Here is a 27,277-nt window from a genome sequence, read left to right on the forward strand (position 1 = left end):
GAAGCTCATTTTAATAACCAAGGGGAAGTCACAAAAAATAATGCCTCTTGGCACACCTTCTCGCCAATTTCTCAACAAACTACCGACAACACTCTCCAAGCAATCAACCCCTCCAATCATTTCTCGGACCCCTTGCCTCCTGCCCTGTTCAAGATTTTAAAAACATCTATACTACCATTATGGTCAAAAATTGTAAACGCCTCCCTGAGTCAAGGTGTCATTCCGGACTGTCTTAAAATAGAACAGGTTACTCCTATATTAAAGAAAGCTGACGCCTCTCCATCTGATCCGAACAACTACCGTCCTATAACCAACATCCCCACCTTGGCTAAATTATTGGAGAAATGTGTTCAAATTCAATTATGCAATCACATTGAGAACTTCAACCTCTTAGATTGTCACCAATCTGGATTCCGAAGAGGGCACAGCACAGAATCGGCACTCACTCACATTCTGGATGATATTCTAACTATGCTTGACCGTAGCAAATCATGCCTTTTGATTCTTCTTGATCTGTCCTCCGCCTTCGATACGGTCTAGCACGACAACCTCTTGTCTCTACTGGAAAGAAGGATGGGTCTCTCAGGCACTGTGCTACAATGGTTCTCTTCCTTCCTGAACAATAGATCTCAAAGATTCAAGATGAAGAATTCACTCTCGCAACCTTCCATGGTCACACTTGGTGTGCCTCAGGGATCGTCCCTCTCACCCATTCTTTTCAATCTCTTAATGGAGCCTCTGGCGAACGCATTGAAATCAGCAAACATTCTACATCACCTGTACGCGGATGACACCCAGTTATACCTGAAAATAACCTCACCAGATGACATCATTGCTCTTAACACTACGCTTCTGAACACACAAAGCTGGCTCACTAACATCCACCTGATGCTGAACACCCAAAAAACGGAATTCATTCTCATCTCACCTCCAAATCACGCTCCTAAGATAGACCTCTGGTTAAAAAATCTACCCTCCTTTGACTGTGTCCCCCTCATCATAGACTCAGCAAAATCCCTAGGTGTCTCCATTGACAAACATTTGAATATGCAGTCGCACATATCTATTGCCACCAAGGGAGCTAATCACAAAATGAGTATATTAAGGAATCTCAAACCTTTCCTCCCTCAGGCTGATCTAAAAATTGCAGTACAAGCTCTAGTCCTACCAAGACTAGACTACGGAAGCTCCACCCTCTCTGGTCTCCCTAAATACAGACTTGCTCCGCTGAGAGCAGCTCTGAACGCTGCGGCTAGCCTGGTATCAGGAACTAAAAGAAACAGTCACTTTTCACCAACCTTGAAAGCACTGAACTGGTTGCCTAATGAGGCAAGAATACACATTAAAGTGGCTTGCATGACGCATAAAGCAATTCACAACAATACACCTAGTTACCGGGTGCTAAAATTGGAAACATCTGGAGGCTATAGACAACTACGAAGTGCGAGCACTTTCCTTCTGAAACCCCAATCCTTCCAGAAGAAAAGAACAGGCTGTAGAGCTTTCTCAGGGATTGCACCAAAGATTTGGAACTCTCTACCACCACTTGTGCGTGGAATCACTTCCTTTACTATTTTCAGAAAGGAAGTAAAAAGACTACTAATGATCAAATTCATGACCTAAGTTTAAGTATAGGATGTATTTGAGTTTAAGATTTTCATCACAACCCTTGTTGCCTTATAATTGTATGCAGTTCAATACTAGCTGGATGTTGATATGCTTGATCATCCAAGTGTGTGTGTATGTATATATATATATATATATATATATATATATTCACTGAAAAAAACATAGGTTTCAGCCATGTTATACTTAAAAATTAGCATTTAAAAAACCTTAGAAATTCACTGCAAAAAAACATAGGTTTCACACACGTTATAGTTAGGAATTAGCATTTATAAAACCTTAGCAATTCACTGAAAAAAACATAGGTTTCACACATGAACTATAACTCGCGCGCCCGCAATGCACTGCTGATGACGTCACATATTACATCACTCATGACATGGTCAGTGACATCACTGATGACATCTCAAATGACATCACTGATGACATCACTGATGACATCATCCTGTGAATGTGTGTCTTTCTGAAAAATAAATATGTTTTATATATGTATATCTAAAGGTCGATGGAAGAAAAAATGTGTAAATAAGTGTCTAAATTGATGTTTTTTTTGTAAAAATGATTGTATAACTGACTTATTTAAGTGTATCTTAGTGAATACATGTATTAGCGAGTAATGTTTAAATATGAAAATATCTGTATCAGTGTCTCACTTTGTGTATAAGTGGCTGCATGGGTTGGTGGCTAGCTATATGAGTGTCGATATGAGTTATTAGTTGGTTTTTAGAGTATCAGTATGAGTGTCTGTATGGTTTGATGGGGGGTATTACTTACCGCATAGATGCATGAATGTGCGACTCACTGTTTGTATGTGTTTTGAAGACAGCATGTGTGCAGGACTGTATGGGTGGATGAGTGTGTGTATGGGTGTGTTAGTGAGTGAATCACTGTCTCAATAGTATCTTTATGAGTAACTACATATGTGTTAAACTAGTATATGTGAGTATTGATGTATATAAGTGAGTATTTGTGAGAGCGAGAGATTGTAAGAGTTCCTGTATAAATAAGAATGTGTTTCTATAAGTGATTGTTTACGAGAGTAAGTATGTGTACGATTCTGTAGAAGTAAGTGTAGTGGTGGGTGTATAGCTGTATATGCAAGGAAATGGATGTTTATTTGCATGTGTGAGTTTGTGCGTGAGTAACTCCATAGATGAGTGTCCGTGTGTTATAAGATGTATAGGTGTATGAGTACATATGATGAGTGAGTACATGTATGAGTGCCTATATAGAACTGTTAGTGAATGAATGGATGTGTATGTAGATTTTGGAATTACTGAATAGGTTGTTCTAACTGGAATTGGTATCTCTATTTTTTTGAACATTTTAGTTTCTATTTTTGAATGTGTGTATCAAGGATTATATTGCACTGAGAGGAGGTCTGCCACTCTTTCACAAGGATTGCCCCCCACACTTCTTTTTCACTAAGGACCTTGAGGGTCCTTGTGTGACCACCTGAGCAGGTCTAGGGGGGTCAAGCTGTTTCTACCCTGCCCCCTTTTTGCGTTCTACACGTTTGTTTTTCTGCTTTCTTGTGCCTCGGTCTATTGAGCACAAGATGGCTGCCAACACTTCCTGGTTTGGAGTGTTCACAGCCAATGAGCATGCAGCTCGCACTCGGAAAGGTACGCGTACGGTACTCGTACGGTACTCGTACCCTGCGATTTTTTTCCCAAAAAAATGGGGGGGGGGCCTTGGGGGTCCTTGTGGGACCCCCTGAGCAGGCCTAGGGGGTCAGGGTGTTTCTATCCTGCCCCCTTTTTGCGTTCTACACGTTTGTTTTTCTGCTTTCTTGTGCCTCAGTCTACCGAGGCACATGATGGCAGCCAACACTTTCTGGTTTGGAGTGTTTACAGACAGTTGACAGCCAATTAGCATTCAGCTCGTGCTCGGGAAGGTACAGAGTACAGTAAGCTTACCGTATGCACCTCTAGATATACTTATAATTTTACTTTTGATTTTCTCAGGAACTACTGAACAGATTTACACCATTTAACAAAAAGGCCCATCTGCGAACAGAACTCTACCTTTTTGCCAAGTTTGGTGTAATTCCTTTCAGCCGTTCGGGCTGTAGCCCCGGCTAAAGGTCCTATGGGAAATTGCATGGGGAAAACACGTTTTGGGACCCCCCCTTTTTTCTCGGCCCTCGCTTCACGAATCACCCCCAAGCTTTCAGGGAAGGAGCGGAGCGGAGCAGGCAATTTTCTTGGAGAAATTCGCGAAGATTCGTCCACCAGCGCCAAAGTTATTCCAAATAGAATTTTGCGGATTTCCTATGGAAACTAGGTTTCAACTATATGTGTGTATATATGTGTATGTATATATATATATATATATATATATATATATATATTCTTAAAGCTCCAAAGTTGCCCGCAGGCAAGGCAGCACACTCCTGTGAATATATATATATATAGTTATGTAATATGTGACGTCATCAGCAGTGCATTGCAGGCGCGCAAGTTATAGTGAGTCCAACTAACTATAGCGTGGAATTTCAATGGTTTTATGTCAGTAAAATTTCCAGCTAACTATAACTGGTGTGAAACCTATGGTTTTTCAGTGAATATATATATATATATATATATATATATATATATATATATATATATATATATATATTTTCTTTACAAACAGGGAAATTTGTTTGTTTGACTGTAGTCTACATCATCCTTTAATATTCTTCTACTGTAAAGTGCTCTGATACCCTTGTGGGTCACATTCGCGCTATATAAAACTCTCTAAATAAAAAAAAAAAAAAATAAAGACACCCAGAGCGGACTTTGTTATCAGAAACAGTGATTTTCTTTCGCTTTTTCAGCAGCAGTAGGTTCTGAAAACTCAGCGCTTGCACCACCACGAGCTTGATGTATGAGCCGTGATCAATAGCTAAACACAGCTGGTTGCTGCCTAAACTTAATATTTTTGAAGCCTGTTAGATAATTGTACACAATGTTTTAAGGGAATGAGCCAGCTGGTGGGTGCAAGTGTTAGGCATGTTTTTATTTGCAACACATCCGTTTGGGGTTATAACCTCTTAAGTACTGCTGACGGCCAACGGTCGTCAGCAGCGCTACCTCCCCAGTGCTGCGCACGTCCATTGGACGTCCATTCAGCACTACTTCCAATGGACAGCGCAGCACTGGGGAGAGATATTTACACACAGCTAAGGTGTTAAAGGAGGACGTTTGCTAGGTCATGTTAAGTGTGCTTGTATTTCATCCATTGGAGTGTGCAGGGTTTCCGGCTGGTGTGCGCGGGAGTGGTGTCTACTCTACAAGAGACAGCTCGGAGTGCTGACTCCACGTTTCACGTTCGTGGCTGCTGCTATAAGTGGCATCTCCTGACTGGCCGCCACTGTTAAAGCGCAGCATGGCGTGCTTCCCCCAGAAAAAGATAATGTTATGAAAGTTGAAGTGGGCGAGCCGTGCAGAAGAAAAGACAGGTGCGCGGCCACCATTGTTAAAGTTTAAGTGCGGCATAGAGCGCTGCCAATAAAAGAGATAATATTATATAAGTTGAGTTGGGCGAGCCGTGCAAAAGACAAGAAAGGTGCGTGGCCGCCATGTTAAAGATTTTGGGACATATTAACAAGGCCAGGCGATAATTATCGCTAAGCACACTTAGCGCTAGGATAATTATCGCCAGCCAACTCTGAATTTTATCGCGGAGATAGCGTGCTATTATCAACGCTCAGCTCCAAAGTGATAAAATTCAGAGCGCAAGCTGCCAATTGTGAGATTATTGCTGGAAATACAGCGATAATCCCACAAGGTTTGGCGATAGCTTGCTGATAGGGATAGACATACTTAGCCATGATATCCGCCTTACATAGGATATCATGGCTAAGTCAGAAAAATACTAGACATAAAAAGCAGGGTTAACCGCAGTTAGCGCTGCTTTTTTTTATCGCTAACAGGGTTAGCAATATCTTTGATAATAGGAGAAATGTCGCTTAGCAACATTTCTCCTATTATTTTACTCTGGAACGCCCCCTTTGCATCTCATTAGAGATGCAAGGGGAGGCGTAGAGTAAAAGTGTGCTAACATGCAAATTTGCGTGTTAGCACCCTGTTGCTGATAGGGCGCTAGTTTTATCTCTGCTTTTTTTGCTTTTAAAGCCAAAAAGCAGAGATCAAGCCCTTATTAATATGCCCCGAAGGGCGGTGTGCCACGCTGAAAAAATAAAACCTAGAATATTTTAATACAGGGACTCTTACTGAGCAGCGCACACTAAGCAACGGAAAAAAATAAAATCACGACTCAAATTACAGGAACAACTTGTCGGGGAAGTGCCTAGCTGTCGGCGTGAAACACCAGCTACGGCGAAGAAGTCATTAACAAAAGAGTGCTCAGAGTCTGTAAATAAAACATATTAAGTATGTTAGCATTTAACATGTGCTGTCCTCATGAGAGGTTGCATCTGTAAAAAAGTAAAGGCTAAGGAAGGACTACTAAAGAAATTAACCAAAGAAAAAGAAGCATTTCAAAAAGACAGTCAAAGGAGCCAATTAAAAACATGGGCGGAGCTTAAAACCCATATTCTGAATACAGCTTGTCTCAAAAAAACAGTGCATGCGCTGCCTGGGCGAGACTCATAAAAGCACTGACTCATCATACTGCTTTTTCTCCCACGCCGTCTGTTGTCTGTGTTGCCTCTCGTTCCACCAGCAATTAAAAAAACAAGCATTTACAATGCAATGGTTTCGCCTTTGTTAAAGTTAGAGCTATTGGCATTGCTCTTGACATTATTTTTATTTATGTATTTTTTAACATAAATAAATGGCATTGTCATTTACAATGCCACTAGCTTTATCTCTCGCAAATGACACACACAGAGCCCCCCCCACACACACAGCCACACAAAGCTCCCCACACACACAGCCGCACAAAGCTCCCCACACACACAGCCGCACAAAGCTCCCCACACACACAGCCACACAAAGCTCCCCACACACACAGCCACACAAAGCTCCCCCCACACACAGCCACACAGAGCCCCCCACACACACAGCCACACAAAGCTTCCTACACACACAGCCACACAGAGCCCTCCACACACACCAACACAGCACAAGCAGGCAACAGGGGCACAAGGAGGCACAAGCAGGCAACAGGGGCACACAGAGGCACAAGCAGGCAACAGGGGCACACAGAGGCACAAGCAGGCAACAGGGGCACACAGAGGCACAAGCAGGCAACAGGGGCACACAGAGGCACAAGCAGACAACAGGGGCACACGCAACAGGGGCACGAAAACGGAGGCACAAGCGGGCAACAGGGGCACGAAAACGGAGGCACAAGCAGGCAACAGGGGCACGAAAACGGAGGCACAAACAGGCAACAGGGGCACGAAAACGGAAGCACAAGCAGGCAACAGGGGCACACGGAGGCACAAGCAGGCAAGCTCTGTACCCCCACGCCGGGACGCCCGCGCGTGAACATATTAGCTACATTCTATTAAGCACAAGCACTAAGGACACCCCAGCAAACACTCATGTGCACAACCCTAAACCACCAGGGAGCTTTCGTTTAAAATCCTATCGACCTAATGCCGCTTGGCACCCTGCTGCAGGCCTGTGTACATTAAGTGACCTTAACACCATCACTGGTAGTAATATCTATGCAAAACATTACCTCAAAGTCACATAACGGCACCAAAATGGTTACAGCTGGTAATTTATAAAGTATAAAATCTAAACTTTAGACATAGTAGAATAAAAGCTTCAACATAGCTGGAAAAAAAATAACCTGCCTACCCTGTTCTATGAACACAGGACTCCATGTCTCAAATCTGCCCATTATTTGATTAAATATATATCAGTGCATACCAGCCCCAAATAGTTGGCCCCACCAACCAACTGATACCATGTACGCGGACACAACCAACTGACAGCGCAATTGAAGGACCGTCCCGTCCCCTTGATGACAACTGACCCTGTACATACCAAGTAACACATTTTCAAGAGGTTTCATGATTCTCAACTACTGCCTGTCCTTCATTAGACTCACGACCTGGTGACAAGAATAGGACCCCTTTCAAACACCAACCTCTACCTGATGCCTGCACAAAACAGCTACATTTGAACGTGAAACTCTGATCCACTAGTTTACAGCAAAACTGCAGATACATCAAGCTGATAGAAAGAAACACACAACACAATGGCATATTTGCAAAACTTTTAACTGATCTCCGCGACCCAAACTAGTTTTACTGACATGGGATATATGCAATTTCCATTATCCGTTGACGGAGTACAATATACATTTTTTATAAATAACGTGACTTATTCTTAAACGTGGGTTAAAAGTTAAAAAAAAAAGCGCGAGTTAATAGTTTACCAATTCTGCTACAAGTAAAATACGGTTCGTGAACTTTTTGGAGACCCGTTGCGCCTCGCCCTCTGTACTTTTAGGCTCATTAGCAGACCACTTCTAAATACACCAAACTACACTTTACTGAGCCCATCCAATCCCAGAACGGCTTGCAGGTACCGGTACTCACGTTTGACCTTTCACGCAGTTGTAGAACATGACTGCAGCCCCGCAGCGGCTGGCATGCCCCCGCAGCCGCGCTGCCCTTATCGCCGCCCTGCACGCGCTGGCAGGCTGCAGACACCGCGTCTCGAGCGCCCGCACGCGCCCTGCAGAGTCCGCGCGCCGATGCAATTACAGGCCAGATAGCAATCCTGCTGTCATGCCCGTGCCTCAGCTGCGGCGGTGGTGGCAGCCCTCCCTGGGCACGCCCCCTCCCCTCCCTTCCCTCTCCGCCCTCCTGGGCCGCCCGCGTCACGAGGGCCCGCTACATGTGTTTGCTGGATGCAAGTTGAGTAAGAAAACTACAAGTCCCAGAATGCAAAGAGCACATCAACATGGGACTGAATGAACTCCCCGTATCATTATAAAACCAATTAGCAATAAATACCAAAGCATCCATGCTAACACGTGTGCCTGCCTGCACAAAACAGCTACATTTGAACGTGAAACTCTGATCCACTAGTTTACAGCAAAACTGCAGATACATCAAGCTGATAGAAAGAAACACACAACACAATGGCATATTTGCAAAACTTTTAACTGATCTCCGCGACCCAAACTAGTTTTACTGACATGGGATATATGCAATTTCCATTATCCGTTGACGGAGTACAATATACATTTTTTATAAATAACGTGACTTATTCTTAAACGTGGGTTAAAAGTTAAAAAAAAAAGCGCGAGTTAATAGTTTACCAATTCTGCTACAAGTAAAATACGGTTCGTGAACTTTTTGGAGACCCGTTGCGCCTCGCCCTCTGTACTTTTAGGCTCATTAGCAGACCACTTCTAAATACACCAAACTACACTTTACTGAGCCCATCCAATCCCAGAACGGCTTGCAGGTACCGGTACTCACGTTTGACCTTTCACGCAGTTGTAGAACATGACTGCAGCCCCGCAGCGGCTGGCATGCCCCGCAGCCGCGCTGCCCTTATCGCCGCCCTGCACGCGCTGGCAGGCTGCAGACACCGCGTCTCGAGCGCCCGCACGCGCCCTGCAGAGTCCGCGCGCCGATGCAATTACAGGCCAGATAGCAATCCTGCTGTCATGCCCGTGCCTCAGCTGCGGCGGTGGTGGCAGCCCTCCCTGGGCACGCCCCCTCCCCTCCCCTCCCCTCCCTTCCCTCTCCGCCCTCCTGGGCCGCCCGCGTCACGAGGGCCCGCTACATGTGTTTGCTGGATGCAACATCTCCCTACAGGGCAATGCAGCGCCTTTGCAATTATTATCATCCGAAGCCCCAAGTTGTTGCTGTGGTAATGTCCCCGTGTGAGTGCCAGCTGAGGGATGTAGGCACGCCAATGACACTTCCTGAAAAATAAATTCAAACCGAACTGCAACGTGGAACTCCTTTCCATAGCGTTCAGTTTTGTAAATAGATTAATATAAATCACGCTTTTTGCGAACACAAACATTTAAATATGCAATAAACACATTTACTCACGATTTTCAGTGGTCATAAAATAGACACCTTTGTGATTTATTTTTATATCGCATACCTTGCGCTCAGATGTCAGTGCGCTTTACAGACAAACTCCAGGATGTAGTCTGGAAATTCATAGTACATCACGAAAACCAGCAAACAAAGCACTCACCTGGACTCCGTTCCGGGGCCGAGGCGGGACTTGCTCTTTCCCCGGGGCTCCTCCTTCGCTCGGGAGCCTCGCAGAAGTGCAGGCAATGCCGGACCAGACACGGGGGCGTTCCCGGCGTCCCGTGACGTCGGCAAAAGCCAAAGAATGTCGGGAACGCCCCCGTGTCTGGTCCGGCATTGACGGACAGGCCCCTCGTCCAATGGCAAGGCTCCGTTTACGGAGCCAGCCAATCAACGACGAGGGCCGAACCAAAGCACCCTACGGTTCTCAACAGGATTTCGCCTGCGCGGAAAAGCTGCGCAGAGCGCAGCTTCCGCTAGGCGAAACCTAATAAAGTGCTAGGCACAACCAGTGTTGGCAGCGTCATAATTCATTTTTTTTTAACTTTCAGCCGTGCTGCACAGCATCCATGCTGCTGTACAACATGCCTAAAATATATTGACAAAGCCAATAGCTCTCTTGTAGACGAGACCTTTTAGCTTTGCCAATGCTTGCTATTTTTATTTGGGGATGGAGTTTTTAGGTGCAAATAATGCACCTGCACACTTGGAAGCTTTTGCTAGCCCCATGTCACCTCAAAGAAAGACAACATATCCTAGTAGATGTGCCTTGCAGTGATGGACAAGGTATTATGATCTGAATTGTTACATTTCATTAAATAGACCCGTTGGCCGTATTTTCAGGGAGAAAATTACATTAATATTTAGAAAAAAGGCAGAATGCTAAAATTCTATAGCACTTTGCTGGAAATGGTCAGGTAGATACTCCTTTGTAATTCAAACAGCAGCTCCTTTTCTTGTTAGACCCCCTAAAACCAGCTGTTTAGCTACACCTTCATGGATCACTTCTGACTTATTCACTCTTATCAGCATGCATGAATTCTGTCAGTTAATTACCTGCCACTAATGACCAAGATGTAGGAAGCCTAATTCCGGTCGGTAACGGCCGAAATTACCGAATTTCGGCCGTTACCGACCGGAATTAGGCTTTTCAGATGTAGGTGGCCAAATTGTAGGATTCAGTAATTTACCGAATCGGTAACTTAAGGGATCGGTAAATTACCGAATTCTTAACATACCGATTCGGTAAATTACCGAGTCCGTAATGTAGAGAGCACTCAAGTGAGTGCTTTTTACATTTAAGGATTCGTTATTTACCACCAACTATTAGTTAGTGGTAAATTCCGAATACCTTTTAAAAAGCAATTTTGTGCTTTATATTCAGTGCCATGGGGGCAGACATACATGCCCTTAGGGCATGTATGTGTGCAACATGTGCACCTATGCATTATTCAGGGGTGCAACAGTGTGTCAATGTGACACCCTGCCACCCTTGAAAGGCTTCCCACTATTACCGATTCGGTATTTACCGAATCGGTAAATACCAATTCTTAATTACCGAATCCTACCGATTCAGTAATTGTTACCGAAAAATTATCTACATCCCATTTACCTATTCTTAAATACCGAATCGGTAAAATTCGGTATTTAAGAATAGGTAATTTAAGATTACCTACATCTCGCCCTAAATGTTTGTTATTCGATCCAGGACTTTGGTTCACCCTCCTTTAGATCTTACTCGCAGAGCGCTCATTCTACTAACAAGGTGCTTAGCAATGAAGGAACAGCCAGAAGAATCACATGCACACCATTTTGAAATATATTCCGAGTAGCAATTGTGAGGCGAGTGAGCCCAGCACTGGTCGTGCTGCCTCCCTGAGGGAATTTTGGTCTATCCTTATCTCTGTTCATTCATCCATCCATTCTTATCTCCATTATCCATAACTGTATCCACCCTTTTCTCCACCATCCATCACTCCTTCTATATCTCAGCTTTTGCTATAATTCTTTTTTATGTCCTCCCACCCATAAACCTATTTCACCCTCAACCATTCTCCTTTATTTCCTTATGCAGGTAGAGTTGCCACCCAAGAGCGTCTCGTATTGTAACCTACCCAAAGCTAAAAGTCAATAAAAAGGCGCCTTCTCTTATCTGCTGCTTGGCACAGATGGTGTTCTATCCTTCTCCAGCAATGTATCTTTCCGGCTTATTGAATGTGTTGCCTGCACTATTGTAGGTTTAACACTTCTCCAAGGATGCAACAATGAAAATCTTTTTATTCAGAGGTTTATGGAGCTGTGCTCCACTTGACTGACATAAGCAGGATAGTGATTAAAAGAAAAAGAGGAAAGGTGCACCTCCTTGTCCCCTGAGGGCACTTGGATGTCTGAAGAAATACTGTTTAGCCTCAATTCTGCCACCAGGTAAGAACATTGTAGTATTCTTACTAGACATTCGTGTGAACAAGGTTTTCATAGATGCACTCTTGTGTGATCATGGTAACAAGACTAGCAAAAATGAAAAGTGCACTCCTTTTGGAAGGTTTCTTTCTGTTTAATTGTCTGAGAAATGTACATGTTGAGCTACTTGACTTGAATTTGTCTTCTACACAGTGAAGCGAGAACCTGCACCTTCCCCAGTTCCTTCCAAGCCATCCATGTCGGAAGAGGAACTTGAGAAAAAATCAAAGGCCATTATCGAGGAGTATCTGCACCTCAATGACATGAAGGTGAGCTGGCAGAAGTGGGACTGAGAAATGTCTTTAATATTTGAGGAAAGGTACCAATGATTGCTATGTCAGATCTTGCCATTATAAACCTAATACGGAGTGCTGTCTACTTGTTCTTCCTGTAGGAAGCCCTGCAGTGTGTCCAGGAGCTGAATTCACCCACGCTACTTTTCATTTTTGTGCGAAATGGCATAGAGTCTACTCTAGAGAGAAGCAACATTGCTCGAGAGCGCATTGGTTTGCTGCTCTACCAACTAGTGAAGACTGGCAACATGTCGAAAGAACAGTACTATAAAGGGTGAGCTGCTGGAGATCGGTTAGCCTCGGTTTTGAATGTGTCTGGAATGTTCGCAATTAATCAAATTGTACAGATCTGTAGCATGAGGCTTTTGATGGTGTTCGGAACTAAGGATAATTCGGAAGTGTGCTATGGGCTGGGGTTAAAGGATTCTACCATTAGTTTAATACAACAAGGGAATACATGTCCTGAATGCCTTTGCTCTTCATGGAATCTGGTAGCTATAACAGTGAAATAACAGGCTTCACTTTCTTTAAAGCATCCACACCCTAGTTTGGAACCTATGCTAAACAATACAACAGTGTCCCTTGTATCTGATAGAGACATCTAGCCGCAGATTCCTTAACTTAGAATATCCCTGGCATCAGACTGGATCTGGAAATTTTTTACAGCAGCACCTCTGCTCGTCGGGGGACAGCGCCACACAACCCCGCCCTGATGTTGTCCACGTACGTGATGTCAGCGAGGTCATATAAGTCCCCCCCCCCCGGTGCGCTGATGTCAGTTTCCTCCTGTTCCACGGTTCCTCTGGCCTATTTTTAGGCCTCCTTTTCGAAGCTTCGCGTCAGGAACAGTGTGCGATGCGTTCGGGCTTTAAAACTGTAATTTCTGTTTGCGGTAGATGTCCGCATCGCGGTAGCCCCGTATGAAGCTTCTCTCGGCACGGCTTTCTAGTCGAAGTCGTCTCGGTCCCCGGCCTCTTCATCGCCGACAGCTCCCTCTACTGTCCAGTTCGGCCGTTGATCGCCCTCTGGGGCCCGGGGCCGTCGCTCGCCACTTGGTAAGTCAAGGAGCTTGTCGTCGAGGTCTTCGACCTCTCTTTCTTCTGTTGTCAGGGGCACTGGTTCCCAGAACATTCCGGACGTGCGCTCCCGAAAGTCACCCCCCCTCTATCCGCCTTTTCCTGGTGTGGGGGCGACTCGGGGCCAAATAGAGGCATATGCCGCAGCTTTGCAGGCCGCCCTTGGGTCCTCTCCCATTCCTGGGGGCGTCCTCGGGCCTTCCGCTTCTTGTGGGGTCCCCAACAGACTTGCTGGCGGGTTCGCCCCCGGCACCAATTGAGCCTTTGCCCCCCAGGAACGTCAGAGATGTGGTGTTAGGGCGCGGCCCGGTTGGGTCCCCCTCTATGGTCCACATGGAGTTGTCCGGGCGCGGCCCAGCTGGCTCCCCCTCTATGACCCACGGCACCTCTGCCGCGCTGCATAGCCCCGCTGGGCTCCCTTTGATGCCACAGGTGGCTGCCGGTGCTCATAGCCCTGCCTTGAGCACACCTCGGGCTTTCAGCCAGGCGGCCGCCTGTCCGGGGTCGATGCCATTCCAGCGCCGTAGGCTCGCCTCCCCGGCTCCACCTCCGCTTCTTTCTCTGGAGTCAGAGCCTATCATGGATGAGGCAGAGTCGGCGCAGGTGCAGCGCCGAAAGCTTGCCTCCCTAGCTCCGGCGCCTTCTCCTTCTTCGGAAAGGGAGGTTGTCATAATTTCAGCTCCGTATGCTGCCGACTCGACGCTGAGTCGGCTATTGACGAGCAATGATCGGCGCCGGCACGTGTCGTTTTGGCGCTGTGTCGATGAGGGGTTGTGGATTCTTCTCTAGAGGCCTCTGGAGAAAGTTCGGCGCCACCCTCACGCCTGGCAACAGCAGAGGTATTGTTGCCAGTGCCCCCCATGGAAACTTGTGGAGCCTCTTCGAGAGCTCCCAAATCCGGCAGGCTATTCGCCTCCCCAGGAGCCCCATCAGGATCCTCATTCTTCAATGGGGCTCCTTTCCGTGGGGCATTGGTCGCACCCTTAGTGTCTTGGGAGGGTCAGCTTACAACCCTCCCCCACTGATGAGCTGTTGTACCCTCCGCGAAGGGCTACCTAGGCTAGTGCAGCTTTTCTGAGAGTGGTCTCCTTGGCCACTTGCATTTTAAACATGCAACCCCCTTCTGCCCCCTTGTCTGCGGACCCCTTGCTTGAGGTTCTTCACCGTGGGTCCGGGAATGTGGAGCCGCTTCTCCCCTTTTAGGCTTCTCTTTATGATGCCCTTTTGGATACCTGGGTCCGGCCTGTTTCAGGTGACCCAGTGGCTCATTCAGTTTTGCACCGCCATCGTCCAGCTCACATGATCCTGTTTGTCTTTTTTGTGCACTCTGATGCGCAGGGGTTTGTGTTGCAGACTGCCTTTCCTTCCCTACCCGCACTAACGCTTCCTCCCTCTCGGGAGTTCAGATGACTTGAGTCTTGGGGTAGGAACATCTTTGCATCCACTAGTGCATCCCTACAGTCTTTAAATACAGTGTGTGTTTTGGCTTGGGCTACATCTGACCTGTGGGACTCTGCAGAGTCTTTGCTTTCTGCCACCTCTGATCGTGCTCGCATTGATCTCCTTCACCTCCTCCGGGATGGCCGCAACCTTGCTGAATTCACAATCCGCTCAGCCTTAGATTCTGCGGATTCTTTAGGCCGAACTCTGGTGGGTTCTGTTGCCTTAAGGCATCATGCTTGGTTGCGAGATAGCGTCTTGACTGAAAATATCCGGGAGCGACTGGTTGACTTACCCTTTGATGGGGTTTTGCTGTTTGATGCTCGTGCCAAATCGGTGGTTCACCGGCTTCTTGCGGGCTTTCGTCCTCCCACTTAGGCCTTCTTAGGTCTGACTTCCATGGTGGTACTTTTTCATTTAGCATCCTTTAGATGCGCTCTGTGTTTAACATGGGCAGTGAGCCTCACATCTTATTTTTCTGAGGTCAAGGGTAATTACCCTTTTATTGGCATCCCTTGGATGTAATTTGCTTTGAGCTGACTGTTGACTTGCTGTGGCAGTGTTCCACAGGTTGCTGTGTCTGGTCCTCTGACTGTGGTATTGAGCCGGTGGCTCAGCTCGGTAATGTCATACGGCTCGGAACTCATGTTCACGGGTTCGGTTCGTTACTGTGCTCTTTTGGCTTGGCTTTTTTGCCCTTAGAGGTGTTTCCCGTTGTTTGGAGTGTGCATGCTCCATGTGGGGTACTTGTATGCTATTATATAGTTCTGCTTATATCACCTGGGCCTGGAGATCCTGTAATCGCCATGCGCCGCTTGGTGGTCCGTTGTACAGCCTAGTGCCATCTTCTATACGCCATGGTCATCCTGCCTGTTTCACCTCCTTTGGAGGTTTCATAATCTCCTCTTCAAAAGCGGCTTCTACCTGCCCTTACTGTACTAGGTATGATCCGGTAGGGACATGTTCATGCTCCTGGCTAGTTCTGTCTTTACATATTTATATGTTTATACATTTATGTATACATTCTGGTTGCCTTGGTATTCGTCTTCCTACGTCGCCACCTCCTTTTGAGGCTTCGAGGTCCGGACCAATATCTCCATGTGTGGGAGAGCTTTTCTGAGTTGTTGCACGTTGCCCAAAGTTTCCTCCTTGGTTCCACTTGCTGGGGTGGTTTTCCAATTTGACAACTGCTCCCTTTTTAGTGTTAGACACTGTGCTTGTCTTTTCTGGAGTGTTTGGCCTCGGATTCTGAGACTCTTCATATGATTCTTTACCTTGGTGTTTTTGTCCACTTCCTTCGGTTATGCCTCTCTCAAAATTATCACCTACTGTTGTAAAAGCTACGCCTGCGGGACAGCTCTTCTGATGGCAGTGGTCCTTGGCTACTACCTGCAAGTCTATATTGTGGGTTGTTTATCACTTTGGCTTCATACTGCCCGGTTGGGCACTCTTATGCTTCTTGTGTACGCCACTTTAAGGTCTCTATGGCCGTTTTCCTGCTGCATGTTTTTACCTGCTTCAGCGGGTTTAAAATCGATGCTATTCGCCCCTATTTCCCCTGTTTTGATTGTGTGTGCACTGAAATGAAATTAAATGAAAAATTGCACTTGTATAGCGCTAACTACCCGGAAGCCTCGCAGCGCTTATGGACGTGATTCTTGTCCCGCCGGCTATTCCCAACGCATTGCTCAGGTTCTAGCTCTTGCCTTTGGGCTCTTGGCACTGGATCCTTCAGCCTTCCTTCTATGGGCTAGTCTGTTAGGTTCTGGTTGCATCTCTTCAGGTTCATTTCGAGCTTGGGTTTGCGTACTCATTATGCGCCACTAAGCGAAGAGTGGTCTGCCTTCCTCTCTCTCTCTCTCTCTTTCTTTGTTCTGGTATATGGCTCATGCCATTCTACCTGACATTTTTATATGGGCATGGTGTATCGCCATTCTGGCATTTTTAGAATGTCTACCATCCCGTTATTTCTGCTCTTCTGAGCTGCTTGGGTTGCTGTTTGGCTGTTCCACCACAGCCTCCCCCTTTATCCGTCACTCTGTTGCCGGATCAGATGCTGGCGCTTTCTTTTGTTCTGTCGCAGACCCACTTCCCCTTTTGGGTATGTATGTGGTATCTATTGTAAGTTAAGGAATCTGCAGCTAGATGTCTCTATCAGATGTATGAGTTACTTACCTTCGGTAACGATGTATCTGGTAGAGACGTTGTCTAGCCGCAGATTCCTTAACGCCCACCCAGCCTCCCCGTTCTGCGAGGACCTTGCAGAGTGGAGTTCTCCACTGGCCTCTTCAGTTGCCATTGGGTTATCTCTAAAGGGAGTTCAGTTTGTTGCACCCCTCTGAGTTTTTCCATATACAGTTAACTTCTGCTGAGGGGCTTCTTTCCTGTGATACAGTGCTTTTTGATTCACCAGGAGATTCATTTTCCTCTCCAGTTACCTTCCCTTCCTTCCGTCTTCTCTATTGACTCCGGGTCCTGGTCTCCTCTTGGTCGTCCTCTTTGGGGGTCGGGTGTGCTCTGTTTCCAACCTCTGTTATTATAGGGAACAGGCCAGTCTTTTCATACCTTCCTACAGTGGACCGTTGTTCTTTCTGTGCTCCGTCAGCACAGTTCTACATGGCAAAATCAGTCTATTTCTGTCTGTTGAGATGTTCTTCCCTTGTTACACTCGGGGAAGGGCCTTCGCTTAGCTTGCGGGGCTATTTCTCACAGATTTTCACTTATATGTAGGCAGTGTTTAATTCTGTCTTTTACGATCGTGTCTTCCACCATCCTCCTTCTTTATTCACAGATTTTTCATCCCTCGCACACTGTTCCCATACTTTCAGTTTTTTGTTGGTGGCTCCGCGTTGTGCCACAGAAAAGTTTCTTCGAACAAAAACTGACGTCAGCGCGCCGGGAGGGACTTATATGACCTCGCTGACGTGACGTACGTGGACGACGTCAGGGCGGGGTCGTGTGGCGCCGTCCCTCGGCGCCCAGAGTTGCTGCTGCAAAAAAATTCCGGATCCAGTCTGACGCCTGGGGATATTCTAAGATAAGGAATCTGCGGCTAGAAACCGTCTCTACCAGATGCATCGTTACCGAAGGTAAGTAACTCGTACTTCCTGCCTGTCAGCAATTGCCCTGAACACTTGGTATGTTCGATAGTCCCACGACATGCAGGATCCCAACCGCTTATAAGGCAGCAAGAAATTTCTCTAATTAAAGCAATAAAATATCGGTGTAAAAGCAACATTTTTTTTGAAATTTTAAAATACTTTTGGGAAGTGTATCCTATATTTTGGTCTAACCGCACATTTTAAATTTCTCCACAGACTCCTGGAGATCCTTGAAATTGGGGAAGATATGGAGATTGACATCCCCAGTATATGGCAGTATCTGGCTGAGATCATAACCCCCATACTTCTCGAGGGAGGAATCCCCATGGCGGAAGTCTTTAGGTAGGATGAACATCGTTTGCTTTTTCAATGTTTTTGGTGTTGACCAATATTTCTGGAAATAGTTCTGCTAGGATGTACACTAGAGGAGTTGCTCTTTTTGCACTGGTTTATTTATTAAGTTTTATATAATGCAAACAAACCGTACCTGCTTTTTTTTGCTATTCATTTCATATACGGAATGTAAAATAGAATCAATCATCTGGGCCCTGCTGTTTCAGAATTTCCTAAAGCAGCATATGATTTTTGTAGACCTCTTCAGCTTCCGGTCCTCATCTTCGACAGTTTGCGCAACCCATAGTAATCTACTGGCCGTGCATCAGGGAAAGATCATCCCCCCAGACCCACCAAATCTGCAGTTAGTAGCCTGGCTTCTGCAGTAGTTTAATTTTATCATCTGCACCTTAAAGAGAAACATATAACGACCATTAGAGGCGCTATGAGATGTTCTGTCGTAAAGTGATTGTTGTACCTTAATTGTAATTGGTTTGGACTGAATCTAAGGTAACAGTTATTTTTGCAGGTTTCCTCCTACTTTTTGCCCCCATTCTGACTACTAGGTACTGGTGTAATGGCTCTGAAATCTTCTAGACATGACTCAGTGCATGTGCTCTGACCCTTAAATGGTGCATGGTAATTGACTTGTTCCCAGTTGGTTTGGCCTAACTTGTTAGTCCCTAGTATGTGGTACCCGGGTTACCCAGGGCCTGCATCCACCAGGGGCTGCAGCACTTGTGCCGCCTTGAGTGGGTGAGGTACAACTTGGCTCACAGTCTACCCCTGCAGACTGGAAGGGCAGTTTAAAACTGCTAGCTCAACTGGCAGACCTACGAGCCCTGAGGTGTAGGGTACTGTATGTTAAACAGTGGAACATGTTTTTTTACAAGTTCCAGCAGTAAAAACCCTAAATTGTCGTTTTTACTGCGGAAAGGCTAGTAGCCCCATTGGGAAGTGCAGAGGTGCAGGCTGGCACCCCAGCCCTGCTAACTTCTGAATTGACAACTTAGGGAGGTACTGTTTGGTATAAAAAGATTCAGTGCATTAAATCTGATTTAATGGTTGAATCAAGTTTAATGTCACTTGCGAGTCCAGCGGAACCCCAAAGGTAGGCAGAGGTAAAGTTAGATAGCAACTTACTCTCTATTTGTGGTAGTGTGGTCGAGCAGTAAGGCTTTATCAGAGGACAGTGTAAAGCATTTGTTGTACACACTCAGTTGGCAAATGAATTCACACTCTCAAAGACTGAACTTCAGACCAAATGTTTTTCTATGAAAATATTCTTTTAGTTATTTTATGTTCGAGGCATATGGGCTGCAGATGGTACATTTATGAATAGATCGCCATCTGGTGTTGGGCTCGGATGATTGCACTTTGTTTTTCTCTTGGAGAAGTCTTTGTGACTCCTCCTTTGGGTGCTAGTGCGCATGGGCATCGGCTCCATCCTTAGATTGTTTTTTTCCGCCATCGGGTTCGGATGAGGATTGAGACGCTCCGGATCGACTTCGTGAAAAAAGTGATATTTCAGCACGTAATTCATTTCCGATTCGACGGTATTGTTATCGAACGCGATTCCATTTCCATTTCGGCGTGCTTCGACTACAACAACAATAAAGACTTTAACCTACGTCGACGGGACGGGAGACCTTTCGCGACGTAAGCCAGCCCGGAGTCCATGGAAAGGACTCCATTTAAGAGATGTCCAACGTGTGGTGCTAAGTTGCCACACAAGGACCTACACGAGGTGTGCAACCTCTGCTTATCGCCTGAACATGAATCCAGGGACTGCGAGGCCTGCGCAGCATTCTCGTCGAAGTCGACGATTAGAAACCGTCGAGCACGAAGACACGAGGTTGCGAGAATGCAGTCGGAGGCAATCCCGGAGCTGTTTGAGGCCCAACATCCCGAAGGAGAAGAAGAAGAAGATAACGAGTCGGGGTCGGAAGTAGACTAGTCTGATGTCGAAGAAATCGACGCTCAACAAACCGTGAGTGACGACGTCCCCTTACCAAAAAACCGACCCCGGGTGGTACCGACCCCGCCTTCCGGCCCGGTCAGACCACCAAAGAAAGTTTCTGACGCCCCGCCTTCGGGCCCGGCAACGAAACCAAAACTGAAACCGAAACTCTCTGCATCCCACCACGTCGGATCCGAGAGAAGGTCGACATCAACATCGACACCGAGGCACCATACAGGGGAAGGCTCGGTATTGAGACAATATATGTCGAAACCGAAACAAGCTTCTACTTCAAAGACTTACTCGACACCGAAGACATCGGAATCGAGCAAACACTCGGTACCGACACCGAAGACATCGGAATCGAGCAAACACCGGTTACCGAGAAAACACAACAGTGAAGAACAGAAGCTAAAGCACCTTTCGGAACCAAAAACGTCGGTACCGATACAGGAGCAGCAAGCGGATCCAAGACAAAAGACTTTGTTTATCGATCCGCACACCGGCAAACTGGTGACAAAAGCACCCAAAAAGAGGAAGAATGAACAAGATGACAAAACTCTTCCTCCTAAAAAGAGAACAATGGGGACAAATACAACTCCTCCATCTTCTCCTATTCCTCATAACACACCAGCTATTCCTCCACCTCCACCTCCTACACCAAGACCATCTACACCTATAACAGATGTAGATAGTGATACAGGGGAGGGAGAATATAATGAGGAAGACGACACTGTCCCACAGGAAGAGGACCCATGGGAAAACTATAATGAAGGGTCAGATGAGGATAACGACCTACAATTATATCCCACAAAACCTTCACCACCTGATGACAATACAGGTTTTGTCCAGTTAATTAATAGGGCAGCAAAATACCATAAGGTAGAATTACATGCAGAACCTCATATAGAAGATTTCCTGTTAGAGACACTACCTACTACACAGAGAACATCAGGATCATTACCTATGCTAAATGGGCTTCTCAATCACACAACAGATATATTCAAAGACCCAGTGAGGGCTAGGGTATTAAACCCAAGAATTGATAAAAAATATAGGGCAGCCCCAAATGACCCAATATTTATCAAGGGACAGGTACCTCTGGACTCGCTGGTAGTCACAAACGCTCGTAAAAGAGCTAACTCATTATCTACAGGAGAAGCTCCTCCTCCTGATAAAGAGTCCAAGCTAATAGATGCCTCAGGCAAAAGAGTAGCATCACAAGCAGCAAATAGCTGGCGCATAGCTAACACACAAGCGCTACTTGCAGGCTATGACAGAGCACATTATGATGAGCTAGAAAAACTCATCATACATCTCCCCAAGGAACATCAAAAAAGGGCAGACCAACTTATACAGGAAGGAAAGATAATAACTAACACTTCCATTAAATGTGCTTTAGACGCAGCAGACACTGCAGCAAGATCCATCTACACTAGTATCATGTTAAGAAGACATGCATGGCTTAGAGTATCAGGGTTCAAACAAGAAGTACAAACATCTTTACTGAACCAACCGTTTGATCAAAAGACACTTTTCGGCTCACGTACAGACGAGACCTTAGAAAAGATGAAAAAAGATACAGAAACGGCTAAATCAATGGGAGCATTACAGCAACCAACTCAAAGAGGTTCCTTTCGTAGGTCCACCTATAGAGGGGGCTCAAAAAATACAGGCACAAGCCAGCAATCTACCTCTTTTACACCAACGTCACCCAGAGGTAATTCAAGAGGCAGTTACAGAGGTAACAACAACAAGGGTAGAGGTCGCGGAAACAACAACAACTGCAACTCTCCAACCCCAAAACAGTGACTCAATACAACTCCCCCAGACCATATAACACCGGTCGGGGGACGTCTATCACAGTTCCTACCTGTCTGGGAGAACATCACGTCAGACAAATTATCCAACATGGTTATTGCCTAGAACTCACAGCTACCCCACCAAACATCCCCCCCAGACAGCGTCCAATGAGACAAGACCACATAACACTGTTAAAACAGGAAGTGCTATCACTACTGCAAAAGCATGCTATAGAGAAGGTTCCAAAGCATCAACAAGGGACAGGAGTATACTCCCTATATTTCCTAATCCCCCAAAAAGACGGGTCTCTAAGACCAATTTTGGACCTCAGACCTCTCAATGCATACATAAATTCGGAACATTTCCACATGGTCACGCTCCAGCCAGTCCTTCCTTTACTGAAGAAAGGGGAATTTCTTTCTACACTGGATCTAAAAGACGCTTACTTTCATATTCCAATTCACAAAGCGCACAGAAAATATCTCAGGTTTGTAGTAGAAGGACAACATCATCAGTTCAAAGTCCTTCCATTTGGGGTCACAACAGCACCAAGGGTGTTCACAAAATGCCTAGCAGTGGTTGCAGCACATCTAAGAAGACAACAAATACATGTCTTCCCTTACTTAGACGATTGGCTAATAAAAGCCAAGTCACAAGAAGAATGTCTTCAAAATACACAGAAGACCATTCAATTACTGCACCAGCTAGGGTTTACGGTGAACTACACAAAATCCCACCTACAACCAAACAAGGTTCAACAATATCTAGGGGCTACCATAGACACAAAGGAAGCCAAAGTATACCCCAATCCAATCAGGATCCAAACAATGGTCACGTTGGTCCAAAAATTTCAACCACAACACTCACTAACAGCTCGAGTGTTCATGCAGTTGTTAGGAATGATGTCCTCCTGCTTACTGCTAATACCACATGCCAGACTACAAATGCGTCCACTACAAGAGTGTCTAGCGACACAGTGGAATCAGGCTCAGGGTCAGATTACAGATCTGGTGTTGGTAAACGACCGCACACATCGCTCTCTGAAGTGGTGGAACACAACAAACATTTCAAAGGGACGGTCGTTCCTAGAGCCAATTCCACAAGTGATAATAACAGCGGATGCATCGCTCACCAGATGGGGAGCGCATATGGAAAAATACACAGTGCAGGGAAAATGGAGTGTGCAGCAAAAAAAGACTGCACATCAATTATCTGGAGCTGTTAGCAGTGTTTCTAGCATTAAAAGCTTTTCAAATGCAAATAACCAACAAAGCAGTCCTGATCAGAACAGACAACATGACTGCAATGTATTATATTCAAAAACAGGGGGGGACACACTCGCTCCAACTATCCAAACTAGCACAGGACATTTGGAGATGGGCCATTCCTCAGAAGATCTATCTGTTAGCCGAACACCTACCAGGAGTTCAAAATCAGATAGCAGACATCCTAAGCAGAGAGTCAGAACAAGTACACGAATGGGAACTGCACAACCAAATACTGCAGCCATTCTTCCAAAGATGGGGACAACCAGAGATAGATCTCTTTGCCACTCATCAAAACGCAAAATGCCAAAACTTCGCATCCAGGTACCCACACCACATGTCACAGGGCAATGCGCAATGGATAAATTGGTCCAACAAGTTTGCTTACGCTTTTCCCCCTCTCCCACTAATTCCATTAGTGGTTCGGAAACTGCAACAGCATTCAATGACAATGATACTAGTAGCACCCACGTGGGCAAGGCAGCCGTGGTTCACCACACTACTGCAACTTTCACAGGTGCCACATCAAAAGTTAAGATTATTACCCATGCACCTTACACAGAACCATGGAGAAATAATGCATCCAGATCCTAAACAATTGAACCTAGCGATCTGGCTCCTGAGGTCATAGAGTTTGGATACTTAGATTTACCTCCAAACTGTATGGAAATCATTAAGCAAGCAAGACGTCCTACCACTAGAGCATGCTATGCAGCAAAGTGGAAAAGATTCGCTGTGTACTGTCACAGTAACAACATCAACCCTCTGGACGCATCCACTAAACAAATTATTTGTTATCTGCTACATTTACAACAATGTAATCTCGCTTACACCTCTATTAGAGTACATCTGGCAGCTATAGCGGCGTACCTACAGAACAGACAACACCTTACTCTGTTTAAAGTACCAGCAATAAAAGCTTTCATGGAAGGCCTCAAAAGAGTCATTCCACCAAGACTACCACCTTCCCCAGTCTGGAATCTCAACATAGTACTTACCAGGCTAATGGGACCACCTTTCGAACCTATGCATAGGTGCGAAATACAATTCCTAACATGGAAGGTAGCCTTCCTTGTAGCCATTACTTCACTCAGAAGAGTAAGTGAGTTGCAAGCATTTACCATACAAGAACCATTTATGCAGTTACACCAAAATAAAGTGGTTCTTAGGACAAATCCAAAATTCTTGCCAAAGGTGATTTCGGCATTCCACATCAACCAGGCAGTAGAACTACCAGTCTTCTTCCCTAAACCAGAGACGGTAGCAGAAAGAGCCCTACATACATTAGACGTCAGAAGGGCAATATTGTACTACATAGAAAGAACACAAACTTTCAGAAAGACAAAACAACTATTTGTAGCGTTTTCTCCAACACATAAAGGCAATCCTATCTCTAAAGCAGGCATTGCAAGGTGGATTGTAAAATGTATACAAATATGTTACGTAAAAGCAAAGAGAACGTTAACTGTTCCCCCTAGAGCTCACTCTACACGTAAACTAGGAGCATCTATGGCATTTTTAGGAAACATTCCTCTAGATGACATATGCAAGGCAGCTACCTGGGTTACACCGCATACCTTCACAAAACACTACTGTGTAGATGTGCAGGCAACACAACAAGCTAGAGTGGGACAAGCTGTACTAAGAACTCTATTTCAGACTGTTGCAACAGACACCAGGGACCACCGCTAGGGAGATAACTGCTGTATAGTCTATTCATAAATGTACCATCTGCAGCCCATATGCCTCGAACGGAATATGCTACTTACCAGTATGCATCTGTTCTTGGCATAGAGGGCTGCAGAGTGGTACATGCCCTCCCAGCCTCCCCGGAAACCAGTGTCTGTTCCAACACTATCTTATTTAGATACACTTACATGGGCATTTCTATCTGTATTCTAACATACTACTCCATCTAACCCTACTATGGCAAAACAATCTAAGGATGGAGCCGATGCCCATGCGCACTAGCACCCAAAGGAGGAGTCACCAGTCTCGTGACGACAAAAGACTTCTCCAAGAGAAAAACAAGTGCAATCATCCGAGCCCAACACCAGATGGCGATCTATTCATAAATGTACCACTCTGCAGCCCTCTATGCCAAGAACAGATGCATACTGGTAAGTAGCATATTCCTTTCTAGAACCAAGCAAGCCTGGCACAGGTAAGCAATAAATACTGTACATTAATAATGCAGTTTGTTAACAGTTTGAATTGCAATTGTAAATGTACTTTGGTTTGACTACAGTATTGTTATTGAGAAATGCAATGTTTTTTAAATACAGTACATATACTTTGAATGGGATTTTGAGTAAAGTTACAGGTAAGTTAGTTTTGAGATTACTTTTCTTACACAGTGCAGTATACCTGGATACTGCACTGGGACATTTCCTGTAAACAGGTAAGTAAAAGCGTTTTTGTTAGTCAGTGCAATTTTAAAGAATTTCTTTAGGTTTTCAAACTCAACCCTTAATACTTTTTCCAAGAAAAACAGTCAATGTTATCCTATGGAAGAAATAGTGTTATCAGTTTTAGGGTAAGGATTCGGTAGTGGGGGTGCAGGGTGCTGTTTCGACGTCGGGCGCCCTGTTATTTGCAATGGGGAACCTCCGGTTTGCAAAGGCACAGCAGGCTCGGGTACGAAGGTCTTCTGGGTGCGACTACCACTTCGAGAGGTAAGTTGGGATGCTGGAGGTTGGTTTGTCACTGTTGGTTGGGCCACCCAAGGACGTGGGGCGTCGGTTGCAGGGGTGCCTTTTAGGGTCAGATCTTCTTACTAGTTCCTAGTCACGGTTGCGGTGGACCTTCCGGATTTAGGCTGTCGATGTCGACTGGAGGCTTGAGGCAGGTCAGGGATCACTGGATCTCGGGTCTGGATCGCCGGGGAGACCTCCTCCTCGTGTTGGGCCACTCGAACTCGGGCCAAGGGGATCGGGTGCAGAGTGGTGCAGACTTGCGGATCCTTCTGTGTAAGAAAGTGAGTTTCTGTTGTAGTACCCCCCCACTTTTTGCCTGATAACTGATGCACAGTTTCCTTGGTGTGCCCTGGGTCCCTGCCAATCAGGTACCCAGGGCCTGAGTACCTTCCTCAACAACTGTACTAAAGCCTAAACCCAATTAGCATCTCTGGCCACAAGTCAGCCCCTAGTAAATGGTACCCTAGGTACCCAGGGCCTTGTGACCAGATAAGACCCCTAAGGGCTGCAGCACTTATTGTGCCACCCTTAGGGGGCCTGTATCCTGACACCCACCGACTGCCTTTGCAGGCTGACTGTCCTGGTGCAGAACTAAACAAAGAGTCAACATGGCACACATCCCTGGAGGCCCATAGGAATGAATGGGAAGCCATTCACTATTACCGATTTGGTAAATACCGAATCGGTAATAGGGGGAGCAGGGTGTCACATTGACACCCTGTTGCACCCTTGAATCGTGCATGTGTGCACATATGGCGCCCATACATGCCCTAAGGGCATGTATGTCTGCCACATGGCACTTTTAAAAAAGCACAACATTGCTTTTTTAAAGGTATTCAATATTTACCTCTCTCAAAGTAGGAGCTCAGAGGGGAACTTTGGACACAGGTACCCTCCACTCATATCATTATAATCACAACAACCTGGTCCTTGACTCCATAGGCAATATTTTCTACAACATCCTTTGTTGACTCGTCGGTGTGGTTACACTTAACCTTCCACCCACTGAAAAAGTTACAACAAGGTGTGCCTATCATTAAAATATCCTCGCTAGTTCTATGTGTGTCACTCCACCTGTGTCTATATCTATAGTGTCTACTCTCAGTCATACCTCATGCAACCCCATGCAAGGAGACAGAGAGAAATACATCAGACCACATCAGAAAGTAATCAGAGAAAAAATGTGTGGATGGTGGGTAGGAACCTCACGGGAGCAACCACCAGGGAACTGCTGACAGGTTCTCGTCAGTAT

The 27,277-nt window shown here is 45.7% G+C and overlaps 1 protein-coding gene across 1 annotated transcript in view; it reads left to right on the plus strand.

Annotated features, from left to right (window-relative positions):
- The window catches only part of LOC147665934 (eukaryotic translation initiation factor 4 gamma 1-like), a 152,832-nt gene that overhangs the window by 41,133 nt on the left and 84,422 nt on the right, over positions 1-27,277 (plus strand). The window contains exons 8-10 of the mRNA XM_086949400.1: positions 12,212-12,327; positions 12,453-12,625; positions 18,185-18,310. Coding sequence (XP_086805526.1) covers positions 12,212-12,327; positions 12,453-12,625; positions 18,185-18,310 — 415 coding nt within the window. The remainder of the gene's footprint in view (positions 1-12,211; positions 12,328-12,452; positions 12,626-18,184; positions 18,311-27,277) is intronic.

This window comes from Lissotriton vulgaris, unplaced genomic scaffold, assembly GCF_964263255.1.
Source record: "Lissotriton vulgaris unplaced genomic scaffold, aLisVul1.2 SCAFFOLD_3690, whole genome shotgun sequence".
NCBI classification, from domain to species: domain Eukaryota; kingdom Metazoa; phylum Chordata; class Amphibia; order Caudata; family Salamandridae; genus Lissotriton; species Lissotriton vulgaris.